The sequence below is a fragment of the Microtus ochrogaster genome, chromosome 24 (assembly GCF_000317375.1).
Source record: "Microtus ochrogaster isolate Prairie Vole_2 chromosome 24, MicOch1.0, whole genome shotgun sequence".
Lineage (NCBI taxonomy): Eukaryota > Metazoa > Chordata > Mammalia > Rodentia > Cricetidae > Microtus > Microtus ochrogaster.
Window position 1 is genome coordinate 9199640 of NC_022024.1, and position 17192 is coordinate 9216831.

A 17192-nucleotide genomic window follows, 5' to 3' on the forward strand; every position below is an offset into this window, starting at 1 on the left:
AAAATTAAAAAAAAAAGGATTTGTTTATTTTTGTTTTGTGTGTATGAGTGTTCGCCTACATGTACATAAGTGTACTGTGCGGTTCTGTTGCCCGAAGAGGCCAGCAGAAGGTGTTAGATCCTCTGGAACTAGAGTTACAGACATGTTGGTGCTGGGCATGGAACCTGGGTCCTCTGTATGAAACGCGGATGCTTCTAATGATGAGCTGTCTGCAAGCCCAGATTCTTTGACTTTTTTCTCATCCCTTTGTGGTTTCATCACGACAGTTCTCTAGTTGGGTTTATACAGGGAACAGACCACGCTCCTCCCTTGTTCTCCGGTTCTCTTGTCCGCTTACCCCTGCTCACCCAGGGCACATTTAGAGCGGTGGTGTCCTATACAGAGTTCCTTTCTAGGGATGTCTGGCTATCTTTTTTTGTCTTGTCCACAGATTGACCTTGCTGATAGAGGCCACTTCCTAGGAGCTGCTAAGATGGGCATGAGAATCAAACTGCAAAGCACCAACCACCCCAACAACCTGCTGAAGGAACTCAACAAGTGCCGGCTGTCAGAGACCATGTGCGATGTCACGATTGTGGTGGGCAGCCGCTCCTTTCCTGCCCACAAGGCAGTGCTGGCGTGCGCAGCTGGCTACTTCCAGAACCTCTTCTTGAATACTGGGCTCGATGCCGCCCGGACCTATGTGGTGGACTTCATCACTCCTGCCAACTTCGAGAAGATTCTGAGCTTTGTCTACACCTCCGAGCTTTTCACAGACCTGATCAACGTTGGGGTGATCTATGAGGTCGCCGAGCGTCTGGGTATGGAGGACCTGCTTCGGGCCTGCCACTCCACGTTCCCCGACCTGGAGAGCACTGCAGTAGCCAAGTCCTTGACTAGTGAGAGCCAGTCTGGTACTCTGAGGTGCCCTTCAGTAGATCCCACCCACCCTCTTGGGGAACTCCGGGGAAGTGGGGAACACTTTGGTCCTGAGAGGAACTATGCGTTACCTACTGATGCTGGAGGGAGCTATAAAGAGGAAGAAAGGAGTGTTGTCAGTGATGTTAATCACAGCTTGCCCCTGCCACAACTGCCCTTGCCACCAAAGACGGAAGACCACGATGCCCCTGTTTCGTTTACGTCTGTTCCTACTGTGGTGACCCAGCCAGTCCTAGGCACTGTCAGCACGGGCATCCAGACCAGCGCAATTTCTTGCCAGCCATACAAAGTTCAGAGCAATGGAGACTTCAGTAAAAGCAGCTTCTTCGCCTCCGACAGTGCCATAGACGTTACAGCCGGGACCAACTCCTGTTTGAGCAATAGTGACCACTCCAAAGATCCAGGCTTTGGGCAGGTGGACGAGCTCCAGCTGGAGGACCTGGGGGACGAGGATTTGCAGTTCGAGGACCCGGCTGAAGAGATTGGGACAACTGAGGAGGTGATCGAGCTGAGTGACGACAGCGAGGATGACCTGACTTTTGGTGACAGTGACAACCGGGAGAATAAGGCCATGCCCTGTCAGGTATGCAAGAAAGTTCTGGAGCCCAACATTCAGCTGATCCGGCAGCACGCTCGGGACCACGTGGACTTGCTCACAGGTAACTGCAAGGTCTGTGAGACCCACTTCCAGGACCGGAACTCCCGGGTGACCCATGTCCTGTCCCATATTGGTATTTTCCTGTTTTCCTGTGACATGTGTGAAACGAAATTCTTTACCCAGTGGCAGCTGACGCTGCATCGACGGGACGGCATATTTGAGAACAACGTCATTGTCCACCCTAACGAGCCCCTTTCTGGGAAACTGGGTCTCTTTCCAGGGGCGGCCTCCCCAGAGTTGAAGTGTGCTGCTTGTGGGAAAGCGTTGGCCAAAGATTTCCACGTGGTCCGAGGCCACATCCTTGACCATCTGAACTTGAAGGGCCAGGCCTGCAGCGTCTGTGACCAGCGCCACCTCAACCTGTGCAGCCTCATGTGGCACACTCTCTCTCACCTGGGCATTTCAGTCTTCTCCTGTTCAGTCTGTGCCAGTAGCTTTGTGGACTGGCACCTCCTCGAGAAGCACATGGCTGTGCACCAAAGCCTGGAGGACACCCTGTTCCGCTGCCACTTATGCAGCCAGAGCTTCCGGTCTGAGGCTGCCTACCGCTACCATGTCAGCCAGCACAAATGCACCAGTGGCTTTGACACGCGGCCTGCTCTGGGGCTACAGCACCTCGCCCTCCAGAAGCGGAAGCTGCCCGCGGAGGAGTTTTTGAGTGAGGAGCTGGCTTTGCAGGGCCAACCTGCCAACAGCAAGTATAGCTGCAAGGTCTGTGGGAAGAGGTTTGCCCACACGAGTGAGTTCAACTACCACCGGCGGATCCACACGGGTGAAAAACCTTACCAGTGCAAGGTGTGTCACAAGTTCTTCCGAGGTCGCTCGACTATCAAGTGCCACCTCAAGACGCACTCGGGGGCTCTCATGTACCGCTGTACAGTCTGTGGCCACTACAGTTCCACCCTTAACCTCATGAGCAAACATGTTGGTGTCCACAAGGGCAGCCTTCCGCCTGACTTCACCATCGAGCAGACCTTCATGTACATTATCCATTCCAAAGAGACTGAGAAGAACCCCGACAGCTGACGGGGTCTCCGCAGAGCCGGGGGGCTCCCAGGTGGCAGCCGGGTAGTGATTTTCTAGAGGTTCCTTGCCCAGCTGACGCTACAGTTTGCCTTGCTAGGAATTCTCCTCTGTATCGCGTTGAGAGAAGAAAGAGCACACAAGCTGGTACTGTTTGTTTGCGAGAGGCAGCAGCCCGGTGCATTTACCTCCATATCTGTTCTGGCCCACACAGGGCTGCATTCTTGGTTATTTTGAGGCTGGTCTTTAGGATCTAGTCAAGCGGGCCTGTCTACTAGGTCCCCTTTGCCAGTTTCTCTTGTTTTAGTTTACTAATAGATGTTTATGCTGCTAAGAACCTACCAGCAGCCTCACTGGATAGAAGAGGTGGAGAGAGGTTTTCACTGTGGGGGTGACTGCTCAACCTTTGGCGGGACAACAGCTCTGAGAAGGTTTGGGGAATGTGGTCCTTTGGAAGGACGAGCAACAGGGCAGGGCAGTTCATCTCGGGGTCCCACCCCCTCAGTAGGGACAAGGTGTCAGGAGCTGAGGGCGCCACTTGCTCCACTTCTCAAATCCCCCGATTAGATTGAAAATCTCTTGTCAGCTAGATCTAAACTGAGGACCAAGCTTTCTGTTTAGGTTGGCAAGCTTTGGGTGTCCCATAGTGCCACCCGATGGGAAGCCTGGATGGATGGAAGAAGATGCCCTTCTTTTTCCTCGTTTCCAAAGAAACATGATTTTTTTAGAGTATAGCCCTGGATGTCAAGCCTTCTGTCAGAGGACAGAGAGCCACTCAATGTAGCCATCTGTCACCTGGCCAATCCTTAATCATGTGTCCTGGGCACGGAGGGGACTTCTGACAGCAGCGGTCTCCTTAATCATGTGTCCTGGGCACGGAGGAGACTTCTGACAGCAGCGGTCTTGCCTTAATTCACCTCAAGTCTCCCACTCAGGATGGTTTGGCCTACAGCGTAGACGAGAAGACCCTGTGAGGCGGTGGATCGTGAGCCCTTCGGGATTTAAGGAACCCGATTAACTGGTGGTATATGGCAGGGTGTGCGCTCTGACGGTCTCACATGGGTACCTTGTTTACTTGGTGGTAAAAGTATGGGAGTTTGGCGTTGATGCTGAGCATCGCCTCCAGGGGGCGCTCTTGGATGGTAGCTGGCTTAGGCCTTCCGTGTGGCTGTTTGGCTCCTTAGTCTTTGAAAAGGCCTTGCCCAAAAAAGGCTGGAGGAGAGAACCCTTGATCTTGCATACTTATAAGATGGCACCTCAGTAGCTCATACTACCTCACCCTGCTCAGGTGAGCTCTGAGAGTCCCTAGTTTTGGGCCCAGCCTCTGCCACTGCCCCTGGTGGGACTCAGCAGCACCCTGGGCTATTCCATAAACAAGTGGTTTTAATTAACTCACAAAGCCTTTTTAGACATCAATATTTATTTATTTTTATTTTGTATACTTATTACCCAGCATCTCTTTTCAATAAGTGACTGTTGGAAAATTAGTTTCTCTCAAGCAAGGAACCATATTCCACCAGACGGGTCTGGCTGTGGATTTGGAGGACAGGCGTGCAAGCACGGGGAGACGTGCCAGGCCTTTTAAGAAGCACATTTTCGCTTCTCCGGGGGTAGTCTCTAGCAGAACAAACCTAGATCAAGTCACATGCAGGTTTTCGCACAGTTTTTATCCATCCAGCGTGGGCAGCCTCCTGTCCATGTATCTTAAGACACAGGCAAAGCAAAGCCTTGTCCTTGGGCTGGGGAAGCCTTGAGTAAAGAAATGCCCGGGGCATCCTGGGGCTCACATGATGAGCCTCCGACAGTGGCTGGTCAAAGGCCACCTTCTCATGGGATTCCTTTCCCTGGGGATGGGTAACAAGCTGCAGCGGTGGATCTGCTGAACTTCCCGAGACTGCAGGTGAGGAGGAGTGTGGACCAGCTGATGGTGGGGGACGGGGACTTCCCGGGCCTCAGCCAGGTCACTGAGAGTGGAGAAACCCTTTTTCATAGCTTATGGCATCGTAGATGCTGGGTGGTCGGTCTGTCTACTTAACCTGAAACTGTGAAGTTTTCCCTTTTTGCCATAAACCAAAAAGCAGATCTTTGAACTTTTGCCCTTTAAACACTAAAACCAAACTGTGCCCTCTGGTCCCTCGAGGTTAGTTGATCAGGGAGATCCACTTGGTCCCAGTCAGACATGTAGCAGGTGGAAGCAGTGTCTCATGAGGCTCGCTTGTCCTAACCACGCCTCTGTGGGTAGCCCCACATCCGTTCCTGTCTCCCCTTCTGTGTGAAGTTGTTTGCTTTCCCCGAATCTAGTTCGTTCTTCTCTTGAGTTAATTTACTTGAAACGTTATATGGTAGTGAAGGGTACCCAGACTACCTGGTGGAAGGTGTTCTGCAGTTTTAGTTTTTGATAACCATTTGATTTCATGCTTGCCTCCCTTGTGAATTTCCGTTTAGCACTATCCCCGCTGTATTGCGTTAGAGTTCTCTCTGACCCTAGAATGTTCCATCTTTGCCTCCCCCTCCCTTCCGTCTGTACTCAGGACCCACCTGCAGAGTTTTCAGAACTCTGCCCAGCAGTCACCCGGGCTGCTGGCTGACTGGAGAGCATTAAGTCAAACGAGCATTAAGTTAGCTTGTTTCCTAAGGGAAATTGTAATGTTGGTGCCGTAAGCTGGCATAAGCAGCGCGGACTGTCTGTGGCCAGAGAACAAAATGTGTCCTTGGATGCTGCGGGTGACCCCTGATGGCTCAGTGATGTCATACACTGGCTGGAAGATCTACTGAATGAACCCTACTATTTGGTTCTAAGTTTTGAGATTCTTTGGAGTCCCCGAAGTTCATGGTTAGTTGGGAAGAAAAGATGTGGTATTGGTGGGGGTCAGGTAATCCTAAGAACCAGGAAATAGGTAAGAATCATATTTTACTTTATCGTGACATTCACAGCCCCCGTCTACAGGGCGAACCTGTAAACTTCAGTGCTTTTTCCGGGCAGGATTTTGCTACTGATTGTCTTCCTCTTTTGGCCTCCTGCTGTGCCCTTTCCACTAGACCCTATACTACTCAACTTTGAAAATTAATTTAAATCCCTTTCTAGATGGACACTGAGTTTGTTGGCAAGGGAGTGGGCACTATGAAGTAGTCTCTGCCTGTCTGGGAGTACCTACATGTCCTCTCCCTCTCCCCGAAGTGTTGCTCCACGTGAGTCAGAAAGTGGGTGACAACATGCGTTCAGCGTGGTTCCACATCACAGCCAGTGTCAGAACAAAGACACGGGATGATGTTCGACACCTCCTCGTCAGTCCCACCTTCCCCCACCTGGAGTAGCTCAAGTCGATGTCTAACCCTTCCATTAAATTAAGAAGTACTGACCTCCTAATATTTAAGTGTTTACTATCTGCTGTAAAGTTTTGTATATTTTGTAAACCTTTTTCCCCAAATAGTAGACGTCTAAAATCCTACATCTGATTCTTTTATATTCCATTGTTCAGCACAAAGTGTGGTTTTTATTTAGAATAAAAAAGAAAAAAGAAAGAAATTTGAAGTGGGAGTTCTTTTTCTGTGCGCATGCCTGTTTGCTCAGGCCCCGAGTTCAGCATCTGACTCTGGCTGGCCTCCAGAGCTCACGCCAGCCCCGCAGATGCCAGGATTCTTTCAGACAACACATTGTGTTTTCCTGACGCTGGAATTCCCCAGGACGGGTGTGTTGGCTGTTTTTTTTTAGTGGGAATTGAAGTCAAGTACTCAGTGTCTCAGGGAAGCATCCCTGAGGTGGTCTTGCAGCCTGGAGAGTATAGTGGGCCTCTGCAGAGCTCTCAGCCCAGAGTCAGGAAGCAAGGGCTCTTGCTATTGCCACTGTATGGTGAAGTAGTGTGGGAGGCAGATGGGGTGGTAAAGGAAGAGCGAACAGGAGGCAGAGGTTGGCGTTTTGTAAGCTAGGTCCTAGTGTTTTCCCTCAGAACATGACCTGTGGTCCCTTTGGTCCTGAAGCCTGAGGCCTGGCCAGTCATCTGCTTGGTAAATGTCTGCTGAGGGGAAGGAGAACAGCCTGGTAGTCAGTGTATCTATTTCTGCTCATCCCTTCCGGGTGGAACAGCCCTCAGGAGATTCGCTCAGTGACACCTGGTCACAGTGGTGTGGGCATCAGGACTTCGCCTTCATGGTAAATGGGGACAAGTGAGAAGGGTTTTTAATGCAATTTCTGCATTGGTTAAATTTTTACTCTAACTTGAGCAGCAACTAAGACTTCCGGGTTAGCCTTGAACTCTGCCCCTGAGGAGCTGTCTCTAACTTAAGAGCCTGTCAGCTTTGGAGCCAGCGCACAAAGTCAGTGTTGGCTCCCTCTGCACATTGGCAGTGCTTGCGCTAGAGGAGTGGCTGAGGGATTGGTCTGGTAAGTAGGGGTTGAGGTTTCTGAAAGCTGAACTGGTGTGACAGACGGACGGACGGACAGATCCCTGGAGCTCTGGAGGTTCAGTGAGAGAAAAAAAGTTGGAGATCAGTTGATGGAGACATCTGATGTTGACCTTCCGTATGCACGGGCACACACTTGAGCATATGTCTGTGCGTGCGCGCGCGCACACACACCACACCCATTCCAGGAACTCTGACAGTGAACAGAACTAGAGAGACAGTAAAGAGATCAGAGGAAATTATGGGGGCACCCATTACCAGAGCAGACTGCAAGTCCATCGACCTCCAGATGCTGCCCAGGGGCCAAGGCCACAAGGCAGAAGCTAGAGTCATGTCCGCTGCCCTGTTTACCAAGTCTGGCACCCGAGCATTGGCCGCAGACTTGCCTGTCAGCAAGAGGACATCTTATCTATAGTGTTCCTAGACAAGGTGCTGTACAGGGAGGCCTTGGAAGGACTTGGCTAGGGAGAACTTACTGTAGAGTTCTGGAAATGGGGAAGTCAGTCTTTGGCTCCTTTCCCTCTCCCTGCAGGGGACAAAGGCAGAGGCCCAGAGTGAATGTCCCCAGATACTTTGTGGTAATCTGGGAGATGGGGTGGGGTGGGGTCACTGGTGGCTCCGTGCTTCCCTAGGAAATGGGGTATCCTAGGTTCAAACTGGGAGGTCACCGTGAGGAGGCCTCAGCTTTGGGGTGGGGGTGGGGGGAGCAGGATGGGTGGGGGAAGGGAGGGTACCACAGGGAAACGGAGCCACACTTCCTGGATGGCTGGGTGGAGGGACCATTCTGCTGAGCCAGCGGTGGGGTGCCTGCGAAGACCCGACTGGCCAGGCTCTAGTCCCCACCCCCTCAGCTCACTCGCTGTGTACTGCTAGAATGGCCCGGCAGAAGCCTCCTGGGTCCTTGGCCTCTGGCCCCTTGTCCCCACAACTTGCTTAGTGAGCTGGAAGATCAACAAGCACACAAACACAAAAGCAAAGTTTTGCAAGGTTCCTGCAGCGCGGACTCTTTCCGGCCAGGGTGATTTATGAAACAGGGGCATCCAGTTCCCTCGGCAGAACATTCCTTCACTTCCGTGCCTTCCGAAGCCCAGCTGAACTTGCGCAGCGCTCAGATCCCAGCACAGCTGTCGCTACGAATTTATTTATTTCACCCTTCCCCCCACCTGTGTGGCTCCCTTTGCCAAGAAGACCCAAACAAATAGCTTACCACCAAGGGAGGACCCATACCCTGTCCTTCCCAACCCTTTCCCCCGCTCCCCACGGCAACGTTTTGTTATATTTAAAACTGACCCTGAACAAGCCAGTTCCTCCCCTGTCCCCTCCCCCAGATGTGGAAGAGTTTGGAATCCACCTTAGCTGCCTATGGAGTTGCCGAGTGTAGCCGAGGTGTTCGGAGGCGGAGGAGATGCTTCCTGAGAGTTTCGGATGGGGTTGGGGTGGAGATCTGCCACCTCCTTAGTAATGACGATGGAGTGCTGGGTGGAGGATGATGCCCTGGCCTGCTCCTTGGGAAGGTAGCGGACCACAATGCTCAGCAGCCGGCCCCGGAAGCTCGGGCTGAGAAAGTTGTACAGGATGGGGTTGAGGACACAGTGCAGCATGGAGAAGCAGTCGATGATTTCGTAGAAGAAGTAGAGCAGGTTAACCAGGTGGCAGTGGAGGAAGATGTGGGTGGCATGCAGGGTGAGCAGCAGCATGGACACATGGTAGGGCAGCCAGCAGATGACAAAGACGGCTATGTAAGCCCACATCAGCAGGCACTGGCGCCTGCTCTCCGGCCGCCCCTGCTTCCGAAGGCGGTAGGCTGTTAGGATGTTGAAAACCGCGATGAGAGGGAAGGGCAGTAGGAAGCCCAGGGTGGTAGCAGACAAGGCCACTGCCAGGGCCCATGTGCTGTACGTCTCGAAAGGTGCTAGGAAGAGGCACATGGGCTCAGAGCCATCCATCAGCTGAATATGCACCACCTCAGGCAGTGGGATGATGGCCGAGAGGACCCAGACGCCTGCGCACACGGCCCTCCGTATTCGGTGCTGGTGGCGCTGCCAGGAGGCAGAGATACTGGTAAGACTGACATAGCGGTCAATGCTGAGGCACGTGAGGAAAAATATGCTGCTGTACATGTTGGCAAGGTAGAAGTAATGGGTGAAGCGGCAGGAGAAGCTGCCCCAGAGCCAGGTGTAGTCCAGCATGACCTCCAGCATCCAGACGGGCAGAGATAGGATGATGCCCAGGTCTGCGATGGCAATGTTGAGGATGTACAAGTTCAGCAGCCCCGCCCGGCCCGAGCGGCGCCAGTTGACGCAGATCACCAGAATGTTCTCCACTAACCCCACCACAAAGATGGCCAGGTAGAGGACGAAGAGGACGACTTGCTTGGCATTCTCGTTGAGTTCCATGTGGCAATCAGAAAAGGTGTGGTTGAAAAGGTGGAGCAGTTCTGTCCAGTTATGGATCTCTCCAAAATCATTGTCAGGTGCCGAAGTGGGGCCGGGCCCAGGGCTGGGTTTGTCTGACATGAGGACCAGGTGAGGCCTGTTAGAAAAGAAGGGAGGGTTGTAAAAGAAAGAAGAGAGAGCTTCCCCAATGGCAGTCTCTGCCCACCCCCAACTAAAAGCCACAGGGGTTAGGGGAATTTGGAAAAGACTCCGGGGCTGAAAAGTATGTTTAGAACTCAAACTGTGACTGCTTAAGTTTGACCCAAGAGCAGACACATTTTGTAGCAACGTCAATGTTATTTGTTCCCAACAAGGTTTCTTCCCAACATTGGCAGTGCCGGCTTACCACCAGCCCCAGGGGTCTCCAGCACAGACACACAGACAAATAATAGATAGACACCCACCCCTCACACCTCCGAGAGAGCCTTTGTCTCCTGTCTCTGCCTGCCGTCTTCCCAGGGAGAAGACGCGCTCACCTGACTTTCTCCCGGAGCACCTATCCTGGAGAGCCTGGTGGATAATGGCTGGTAGTTGCCTGGAGGTTTCACCGGCCACAGATGTGGAGCTGGCTCTGCCGCTGGCTTCAGGCAGCCCTGCTCTCCTGCTGGTAGTAGCTGTCACTGGTTGAGGCTCTGTAGGAGAGGGCTGGGTTTTTTTCCTGTATTCTCCCAATCCAGTCCAAGGGGACAGGATGTCCCAGAAAGACTGACAGCGTGTGTGTGTGTGTGTGTGTGTGTGTGTGTGTGTGTGTGGTGGGGGTGGGGGTGTCAAACTGCAAGCATTGAAACCGAGACTCTCTAGCTGTATGACTTGACCTTAATTAAGCCTCAGTTCTACTCATCTCTGCAAAATGGGGGCAACTACAGTATCTAGTAAAAGTGAGATTTCAAGAAAAAAATTAATTAAAAAATTAAAAACAGACCTTGTGATAAATTTCTTTTTTCTCTAATTCTTTTTTCTTTAATTAAAAACATTTATTTTATGTGTAAGAGTTTATTTTGACTGCATGAACATACATGTACATGTGTGTCTGGTGACTGAGGAAGTTCAAAGAGCTTGGAACTAGAGTTTTGGATGGTTGTGAGCCACTATGTGGGTGCTGGGAGCCAAACCTGGGGCCCCTGCCAGAGCAGCAAATGCTCTTAGCTGTAGAAGGAGACTGCTCTTTTGTTCCCAGCTGCCCAGACCTGAATAATCACACAGGAATAATAATAATCACTATATTAATTATAATGCTGTTTAGCCAATGGCTCAAGCATATTTCTGGCTAACTCGTATCTTTTTTTTTAAAAAGATTTATTTATTTATTACATATACAGTGTTCTGTCTGTCTGTATGCTTGCTGGCTAGAAGAAGGCACCAGATCGCATTACAGATGGCTGTGAGCCACCATGTGGTTGCTGGGAATTGAACTCAGGACCTCTGGAAGAGCTCTTAACCTCTGAGCCATCTCACCAGCCCCTAACTCATATCTTAAATTAACCCATTTTTACTAATTTGTATTTTACCACGAGGTTCATGGTTTGTTACTTCTTGCTTCTTAGGTGGCTTCATGGCGCCTCATTGCGACCGCCTACTCTCTCTCTATGTCTTCCATCCTGGCTATAGTCTGTCCTGTCATAGGCCAAAGTAGCGTTATTCCTTAGTGAATAAAACCTGCACATGTACAGGACAATCCCACATCGCCTAACTGTCGAGTCATCTCTCCCAGTGGCTTAGAGTCTCCCTCCCGCTGTGTGTCTTGAGTTTTTCTCAAGCAGAACTGGGGTACAGGGACGAGCACACCCTGGAAATCACCAGGCTTCCACTGTGGCACCTGCAGTGGTTCCGCTCACCCTGGTCACCCTCATTAGTCCAATGTGGGAGGTTCCGTCCCTGGCCTGGTGGCCCTGGGTTCTATAAGAAAGCAGACTGAGTAGCCATATGAACAAGCCAGTAAGCAGACTTCTCCATGGCCTCTGCATTAGCTCCAGCCTCCAGGTTCCAGCCCTGCTTGAGTTCCTGCCCTGAGACTTCCTTCAGTGATGGACTACGGTGTGGAAGCCAAATAAGCCCTTTCTTCCCCAAGTTGCTTTTGGCCATGGTGTTTCACCACAGCCATAGTAAGCCTGAGTAAAACACACGCACACCTCTTCCTAAGTCGTTATCCCACCGAAACCCCTGCACCCATTAAGTCCCGTTCTCCACTTGGCCTCTTTTTGTTACAGGTTGTTTGCCGTTGAGTGGCAGGACAAACCCTGTGGAAGCTCTGTGCTCTAGATTTTTCTCACCTGCGTTGACGCAGTACCACGGCGATGCCAGGTCCAGTTGGCAAAGATGAAACCGACCTTGGCTAGTAGGAGCCTCTCTGTGGGTGGTTTGCTCACTCTCTGGTGATCATTGCCACGCAGGAAGTGATGCTCCACAGGGTTTATGGGCACATGCTGTCCTTGTGGCCAGCAATTCCTTTTTGCCTTTTTGCTGTGATAATAAGTGTGGCTGGTTTATAGGATGGGTTTTTCAGTTCAGGACCTTAGTCTTCCTCACCCACCACTGATTTTTTTTTTTTTTTTTGGTCAGAGGAAATGACCTTTACTGAGCCTGAGGGCAGCTTGTCATTCACCGTTCTCACCATTGTGGCTGGGAATTGCGGGTCCACAGTGGCATTTGGCACTTCTGGAGATGCAGTCTAGCTACTGCCACTCACCAAGAACATGGCCAGCACTGAGCTACAGTGCAGGACTGTTGGGGTGGTGGTGGTCGTGGGGCACCCTAGCAACAACGAGCAGCTTCTGCTTCTCAACCTTGCTCTCTTTCCCAGTGTCCTTGATGAGGTCACGCTACTTGTGTAATCTGCACCATCCTCGTGACACTTGCCTTAGGCGTACAATGGGTTTCTTTTGTTCACAGAGGCCAGTGGGAGGCTGTGATCCAACTGTGATGGAGGCAGCCACCCACTGCCAGTCTGCTCTCCGCCTGTGTGGCTTTGTGTTTCCAGGGCTCATTCACATGTGTTGACTCTTAGTTTCCTTTCATGGCTGTGTAATGTTCCACTGTATGTACATACCACACTGCATTTATTCACCTGAAGAAGGGAACTTTTAAGATTTGCTAACTGGTCTTTCATCACGGTGAATCCAGATATCATTTGTCACCTAGACCATTGCAAAGGGTACAGTTTAGTGTCATGCCACTGTCGTGCCCATCTCCATGGGAGCCTACACCGTAGTCCTGCAACTCTCCCTCCTCCCCCCCCTTGGAGGTTCTTGGTCATTTTAAAATCTTCAGAAAGTTTTTGCTATTTGTGTGTGTATGTGTATACATGCAGGTATGTGCCTGTGGTAGTCAGAGGCCAATGTTAACTGTTTTTCTCTATTGCTCTCCACTTTATTTACATATTTATTATTATTATTAATTTTTTAAAAGACAGAGTTTCTCTGTGTAGCCCTGGCTGTCCTGGAACTAGCGCTGTAGACCAGGCTGGCCTTGAACTCATAGAGATCCACTTGTCTCTGCCTCTGTCTGGCATTTATTTACATATTTTAAATAATTTATTTTCTATGTGTTTGTGTCTGTACATGAGCAACCAGTTTGTGAGCGTTCTTGAAGGCCAGAAGAGGGTGCTGGACTCCCTGGAGCCGGAGTTGACCGGCTGGAGCCACTCCACATGGATGCCAACTAGGGCCCTCTGGAAGCGCAGCAAGCTCTGTCACTGAGCCGCCTCTCCAGCCCCACCTCTGCATTAGTTTCCTGGTGTCACTCTCTGGATCCGTAGCTCCCCTCTGGGAAGCGGATCAGCAAGCTGCTGAAATTCTCCTGCCTCTGCTCTCCTCCAGTCTTCTTTACCCACAAGGCCATCCTGCCCTTCCAAGCCATCTTTTTCCTTCATTTTTAAAAATTTATTTTATTTTTTTCATTTTTGGGCAGAGCCTCCTTGTAGCGTAGGCTGGTCTGAAATTCAATATATAGCACAGGTTGACCTTGAACTCTTGATTCTCTAGCCTCTGCTTCCCAAGTGCTGGGACTATAACTCTGCACCACCACGCCTCGACCTAATTTTGCTGATTTTCCTCTATCTTCCTATTTGTAGATGAAGAAGTCTGTCCTGAGCTGGAAGGATGTGAAGTGTGCTTTAAATTTTGAAACAGTTCTGCGTTCTCTTTCTTTACACATACACAACTCCAGCTTTTCTTGTATTAGGGTTCCGCCCCACCCCCAAGTGTCCACTCTGTGAGAATTTTCACTCCCTCCTCTGTCCCTTTAACCCACACAGGTGGTGCCTCTTCTGGACCACTTCCTTCCGAGGAAGGCCCTTACGGAATACCAGGGCCACGCCTTGGTGTTTTACTGGCTCCCTGAGCCTGTCCTCACAGGTGGAGGGAGACATTACCCCCTTAAGCAGCTTAGCTTCTCCGTGTGCTGGCCTGGTGGCACCTTTGGACAGATTCTAGAGGGACAGCTGCTCCTTCGTGAGTGTGAGTTTTGAAGCTCTCAGGTTAGATCGTGGTTTCCCTCCTGTGTATACATGTGTGCGCACGTCTAGGCGCCTTCCATTTTGTGTGTATATGTGTGTGTGTGTTTGTGTAAGCTCCTTCCTTTCCATGTGTGTGCATGTCTATGAATGCATGTATGTGTGAGCATGTGTGTGTGCATGTAGGCTTCTTCCCTTCTGTGTGTGTGTGTGTGTGTGTGTGTGCAAACGTATGAGTGCATTCATGTGTGTTCATATGTTTAGGCTCCCTTCTCTTTGGTGTGCGAGTGCGTGCGTGCGTGCATGTGTGTGTGTGTGTGTGTGTATAGGCTCCTTGCCAGCCTGAGGCATACAGTTTTGTCTTAAGCAGCAAGAACAGTCACCTTGAAACAATCCCTGGAAATGTAATTTCCCCTTCTCTGCCTAACTATACTTCTTTTTCCCTCCTCCCGTGTAGACAAGACATTATAATAATCAACATTGCAGAGGAAGGAAGGAGGGAAAAGATCTCGAGAAGCAGAGATAAACCCTGGCAGCTTCTCAGAGTTGGCCTGGGTGAAGGGCTCATGTTTTGACCCTGAAGAAAGGCTGAGACAGGCTGTTCCAGGACCCTGCCTGACTGGCCAGGCCTGTGTGGCAGGGGCAGGTGGGTAACGGGAAGGTCAGGGCTGAAGACTTTGGCAACTACCCAGCATGGGCTTCTAGAAGCTCACTCAGTGAGAAGCTAAGTGTGGCCTCAAGAGCTGCTTTGCCCTCGGGCTCTCCAAAGACTGGGACCCACCCCACATCACTGGCTCTGTGGGCTCGGTTCTCCCATTCACTCCTCAGGAGACAACGTGGCAACCACACTGACGGAGGCTTTAGACCTGATTTCACTTATTCTACTGGGCGGCTGTGCAAAGTTACTTGGACGTTCATCTCCGTTTTCCTATTTGTAGGTTAACAACACTTCCCACACGGAAGTGCGGTAGGCAGTCCATGTAATTGGCGTGAGCCTGGAAGCCACCCTCTCTGGTCTCGTCACTCATCAGCCGTTTTTCTCTACATTGGGTCAATACTGACGTCCTCTTCTAATTAGTTGTCTGGAGTTGCAATTAGGGGGTGGGGGTGGGGGGTGGGAGGAACATTCCCAGAGGCCACCAGGAGTCTCCACGCACCAGGTGTGGCAGCAGCTGACACTAACTGAATAATCACTGTTTATTTTGGACACAGCTGTAAAGGACATTCGCTCAAGAAAACCTCAGATTCTGTAATGTGAATATTCTCATAGATGAGATGACGTACAGAGAAGTTAACCTGCCCAGGTTACAACGCTAGCAGTTGGGCTATCCTGTCTGGATAGCGCAATGACCCCCTGGCAAAGTACTGTCTGCATACACCAAGTTTGTCTGCTATGTACTTCTTAAAATCAGGACTTCGTTAGATTCTCAAAAGGGTTCAAGATGTCCAGATGTTAAAAATGACTGTCCATGGACACCAGCTGGAATGAAATATAGAGCTGGACATCTGTTTCTGGAGGTCAGTCAGCCCTGGGAATCCTGAAGTCTCCTGGTGACCCCTGTGGGTTTGAAGTGGTCTGGAGAGGGGCCTGAGAAGGGGAATCGCCACGGCCCCCCTTTCTCGAGGCTAAGGACAGCTGTTTACTTACTCTCTCCGCCTTCCTGAACAGGAAATGGGAAGGTGCAACTCCAGCAAAGGAAGAGGAAACTTAGACAGATAACAGACCCACAGGGCACCAGATACCAGCCCAGGCCTGCAACTATGATAACACCCAGAAATCTCCCAGCATGCTCCGCCTTCGTGCCCTCCTTCCGTTCCCATGCCTCCCCCAGCTGTTCTTTGGATGTGGGGACACTCCCTTGCTGACTCCAGAGCTTTCCAGTCCTGCCCCCCACAAGAGAGTTTTCTCTGAATTCTCCAGTGCTTCCCATGGCCTTCAATTTCTGTTTCCACTGTTTTGCAAAGAGCATAGAATCTTAGACTCCCCAAAAGTTAGAGCTGGGAGGACTTGCTGAAGTCATCTTGGTTCTTATCCATTATAAAGATGAAGGAAGTGGAGACGCTGGGGAGTTGTCAGACAAGGTATGGGGCATAGGTGGATGAAGAAAGAAATTTGCCTCAGCATTTATTCATCTCTGCTGGATGTTGAGTGTAGGCAGGTGATTAAAACACAGAAATGGTTGTCAGATCTTGTCCTGGGGGTCTCTAAGTCCCCCAGAGCTCTAGTGTGTACCACACTTTGAACACCATCCTTGCTCCTCCAGTCAAATGAAGCCATGCTGGGCCTAAGATGGAGCCTCTAGATAGCTCCCAGTTTTCTCTGAGAAAGACATTGGTTATTGAGCTATTTTGTAGCTCCAAGGGAAGGGGTTCCAGAGACACAGGCCTCTCCTGGAGTCATCTTATGAAAGAGGCCCATACTACCCAGGAAATCTGAGCATGTGGGTGCCATGAGAAAAAGTGCTCACTTTCTTGCTTTGCTGTCTTGGCTCTACTGAAATGAGGCCTTGCCAAGTAGCTTAGGCTGGTCTCGAACTTGCAGTCCTCCTGTCTCTACCTGCTAAGTGCCGGAATTATAGACCTGTGCTACCATAGCCAGCTTAAATCTTTGACACAAAGGGGGGGGGGCATCATTTCAGATGTGGGTTCCTGCGCTAGCATAGAAGGATGTTGTAGCCTTAAGGGCTAAACACTGATTTGAATAATCACACATAGCTCAGACCGTTACTGGCTTTGAAATACAAAGAATGCCTGGACGTGGGGGAGATATGCCCTTACAATGAAGAGAATGGCCTTCACAGGCATGGCTTGGAGTCCATGGTGGCAGAGTCCAAGCAAACACCTGTGTCAAGACTGCAGTGCCGGAGAGGACCAGTAGGAGGTGTGGCTAGGTCGATACTCTGGTTTCTTGTTTTAGGAAGAAGAGATTTAGTCCTCTCTGTGGTCCTTGTTCAGCTGAGGCATTTCTGCTTTCAGAGTGGCTATCGAGTCTGGAATCTAGGTGTGTGTGCAAGAAAGGCCCCAGAGCAGGAAGGAAGAGGACAGTGGTGGTGCCCAAGGCTCATGACTTTTGCTTCAGATTCAGAGTGAAATTTATGGGAGAAGATGTAGCAGTTAAACTTGATCATTAGCGTGCGGGGCTTAGAGGCACCAGGGAGATCAACTTCTGGGTGTGTTTGTGAGGACATTTCTAGAGAGTGGGCAGTGCCATGCCGTAGGGCTGAACTGAATAAACAATGAGAGGCCAAGCATATATATCATCACTGTTCATTCCTCTCGGCCTCCTGCAGAGATCCTATGACCATCA

At 50.7% G+C, this 17192-nt stretch overlaps 2 protein-coding genes across 2 annotated transcripts in view; one reads left to right on the plus strand and one right to left on the minus strand.

The window, feature by feature from the left end:
• Window positions 1-6121, plus strand: part of Zbtb39 (zinc finger and BTB domain containing 39) — a 7978-nt gene extending 1857 nt beyond the window's left edge. The window contains exon 2 of the mRNA XM_005358019.2: window positions 431-6121. Within this exon, the coding sequence (XP_005358076.1) occupies window positions 473-2602 (2130 nt within the window). The 5' untranslated portion in view covers window positions 431-472 and the 3' untranslated portion in view covers window positions 2603-6121. The remainder of the gene's footprint in view (window positions 1-430) is intronic.
• Window positions 6122-7988: 1867 nt separating this feature from the next.
• On the minus strand, window positions 7989-10050 carry Gpr182 (G protein-coupled receptor 182). Its single transcript, XM_005358020.3, has 2 exons — window positions 9912-10050; window positions 7989-9532 (listed from the first exon to the last, which is right to left on the minus strand). Exon 2 carries the CDS (start codon window positions 9514-9516, stop codon window positions 8353-8355), a length of 1164 nt encoding a protein of 387 aa, XP_005358077.1. The 5' UTR covers window positions 9517-9532; window positions 9912-10050; the 3' UTR covers window positions 7989-8352.
• Between the last annotated feature and the right edge of the window lie 7142 nt (window positions 10051-17192).

Bases quoted from the DNA above. Each gene is read 5' to 3' on its own strand.
- Gpr182 (XM_005358020.3), bottom strand. From the start codon at position 9,516: ATGTCAGACAAACCCAGCCCTGGGCCCGGCCCCACTTCGGCACCTGAC.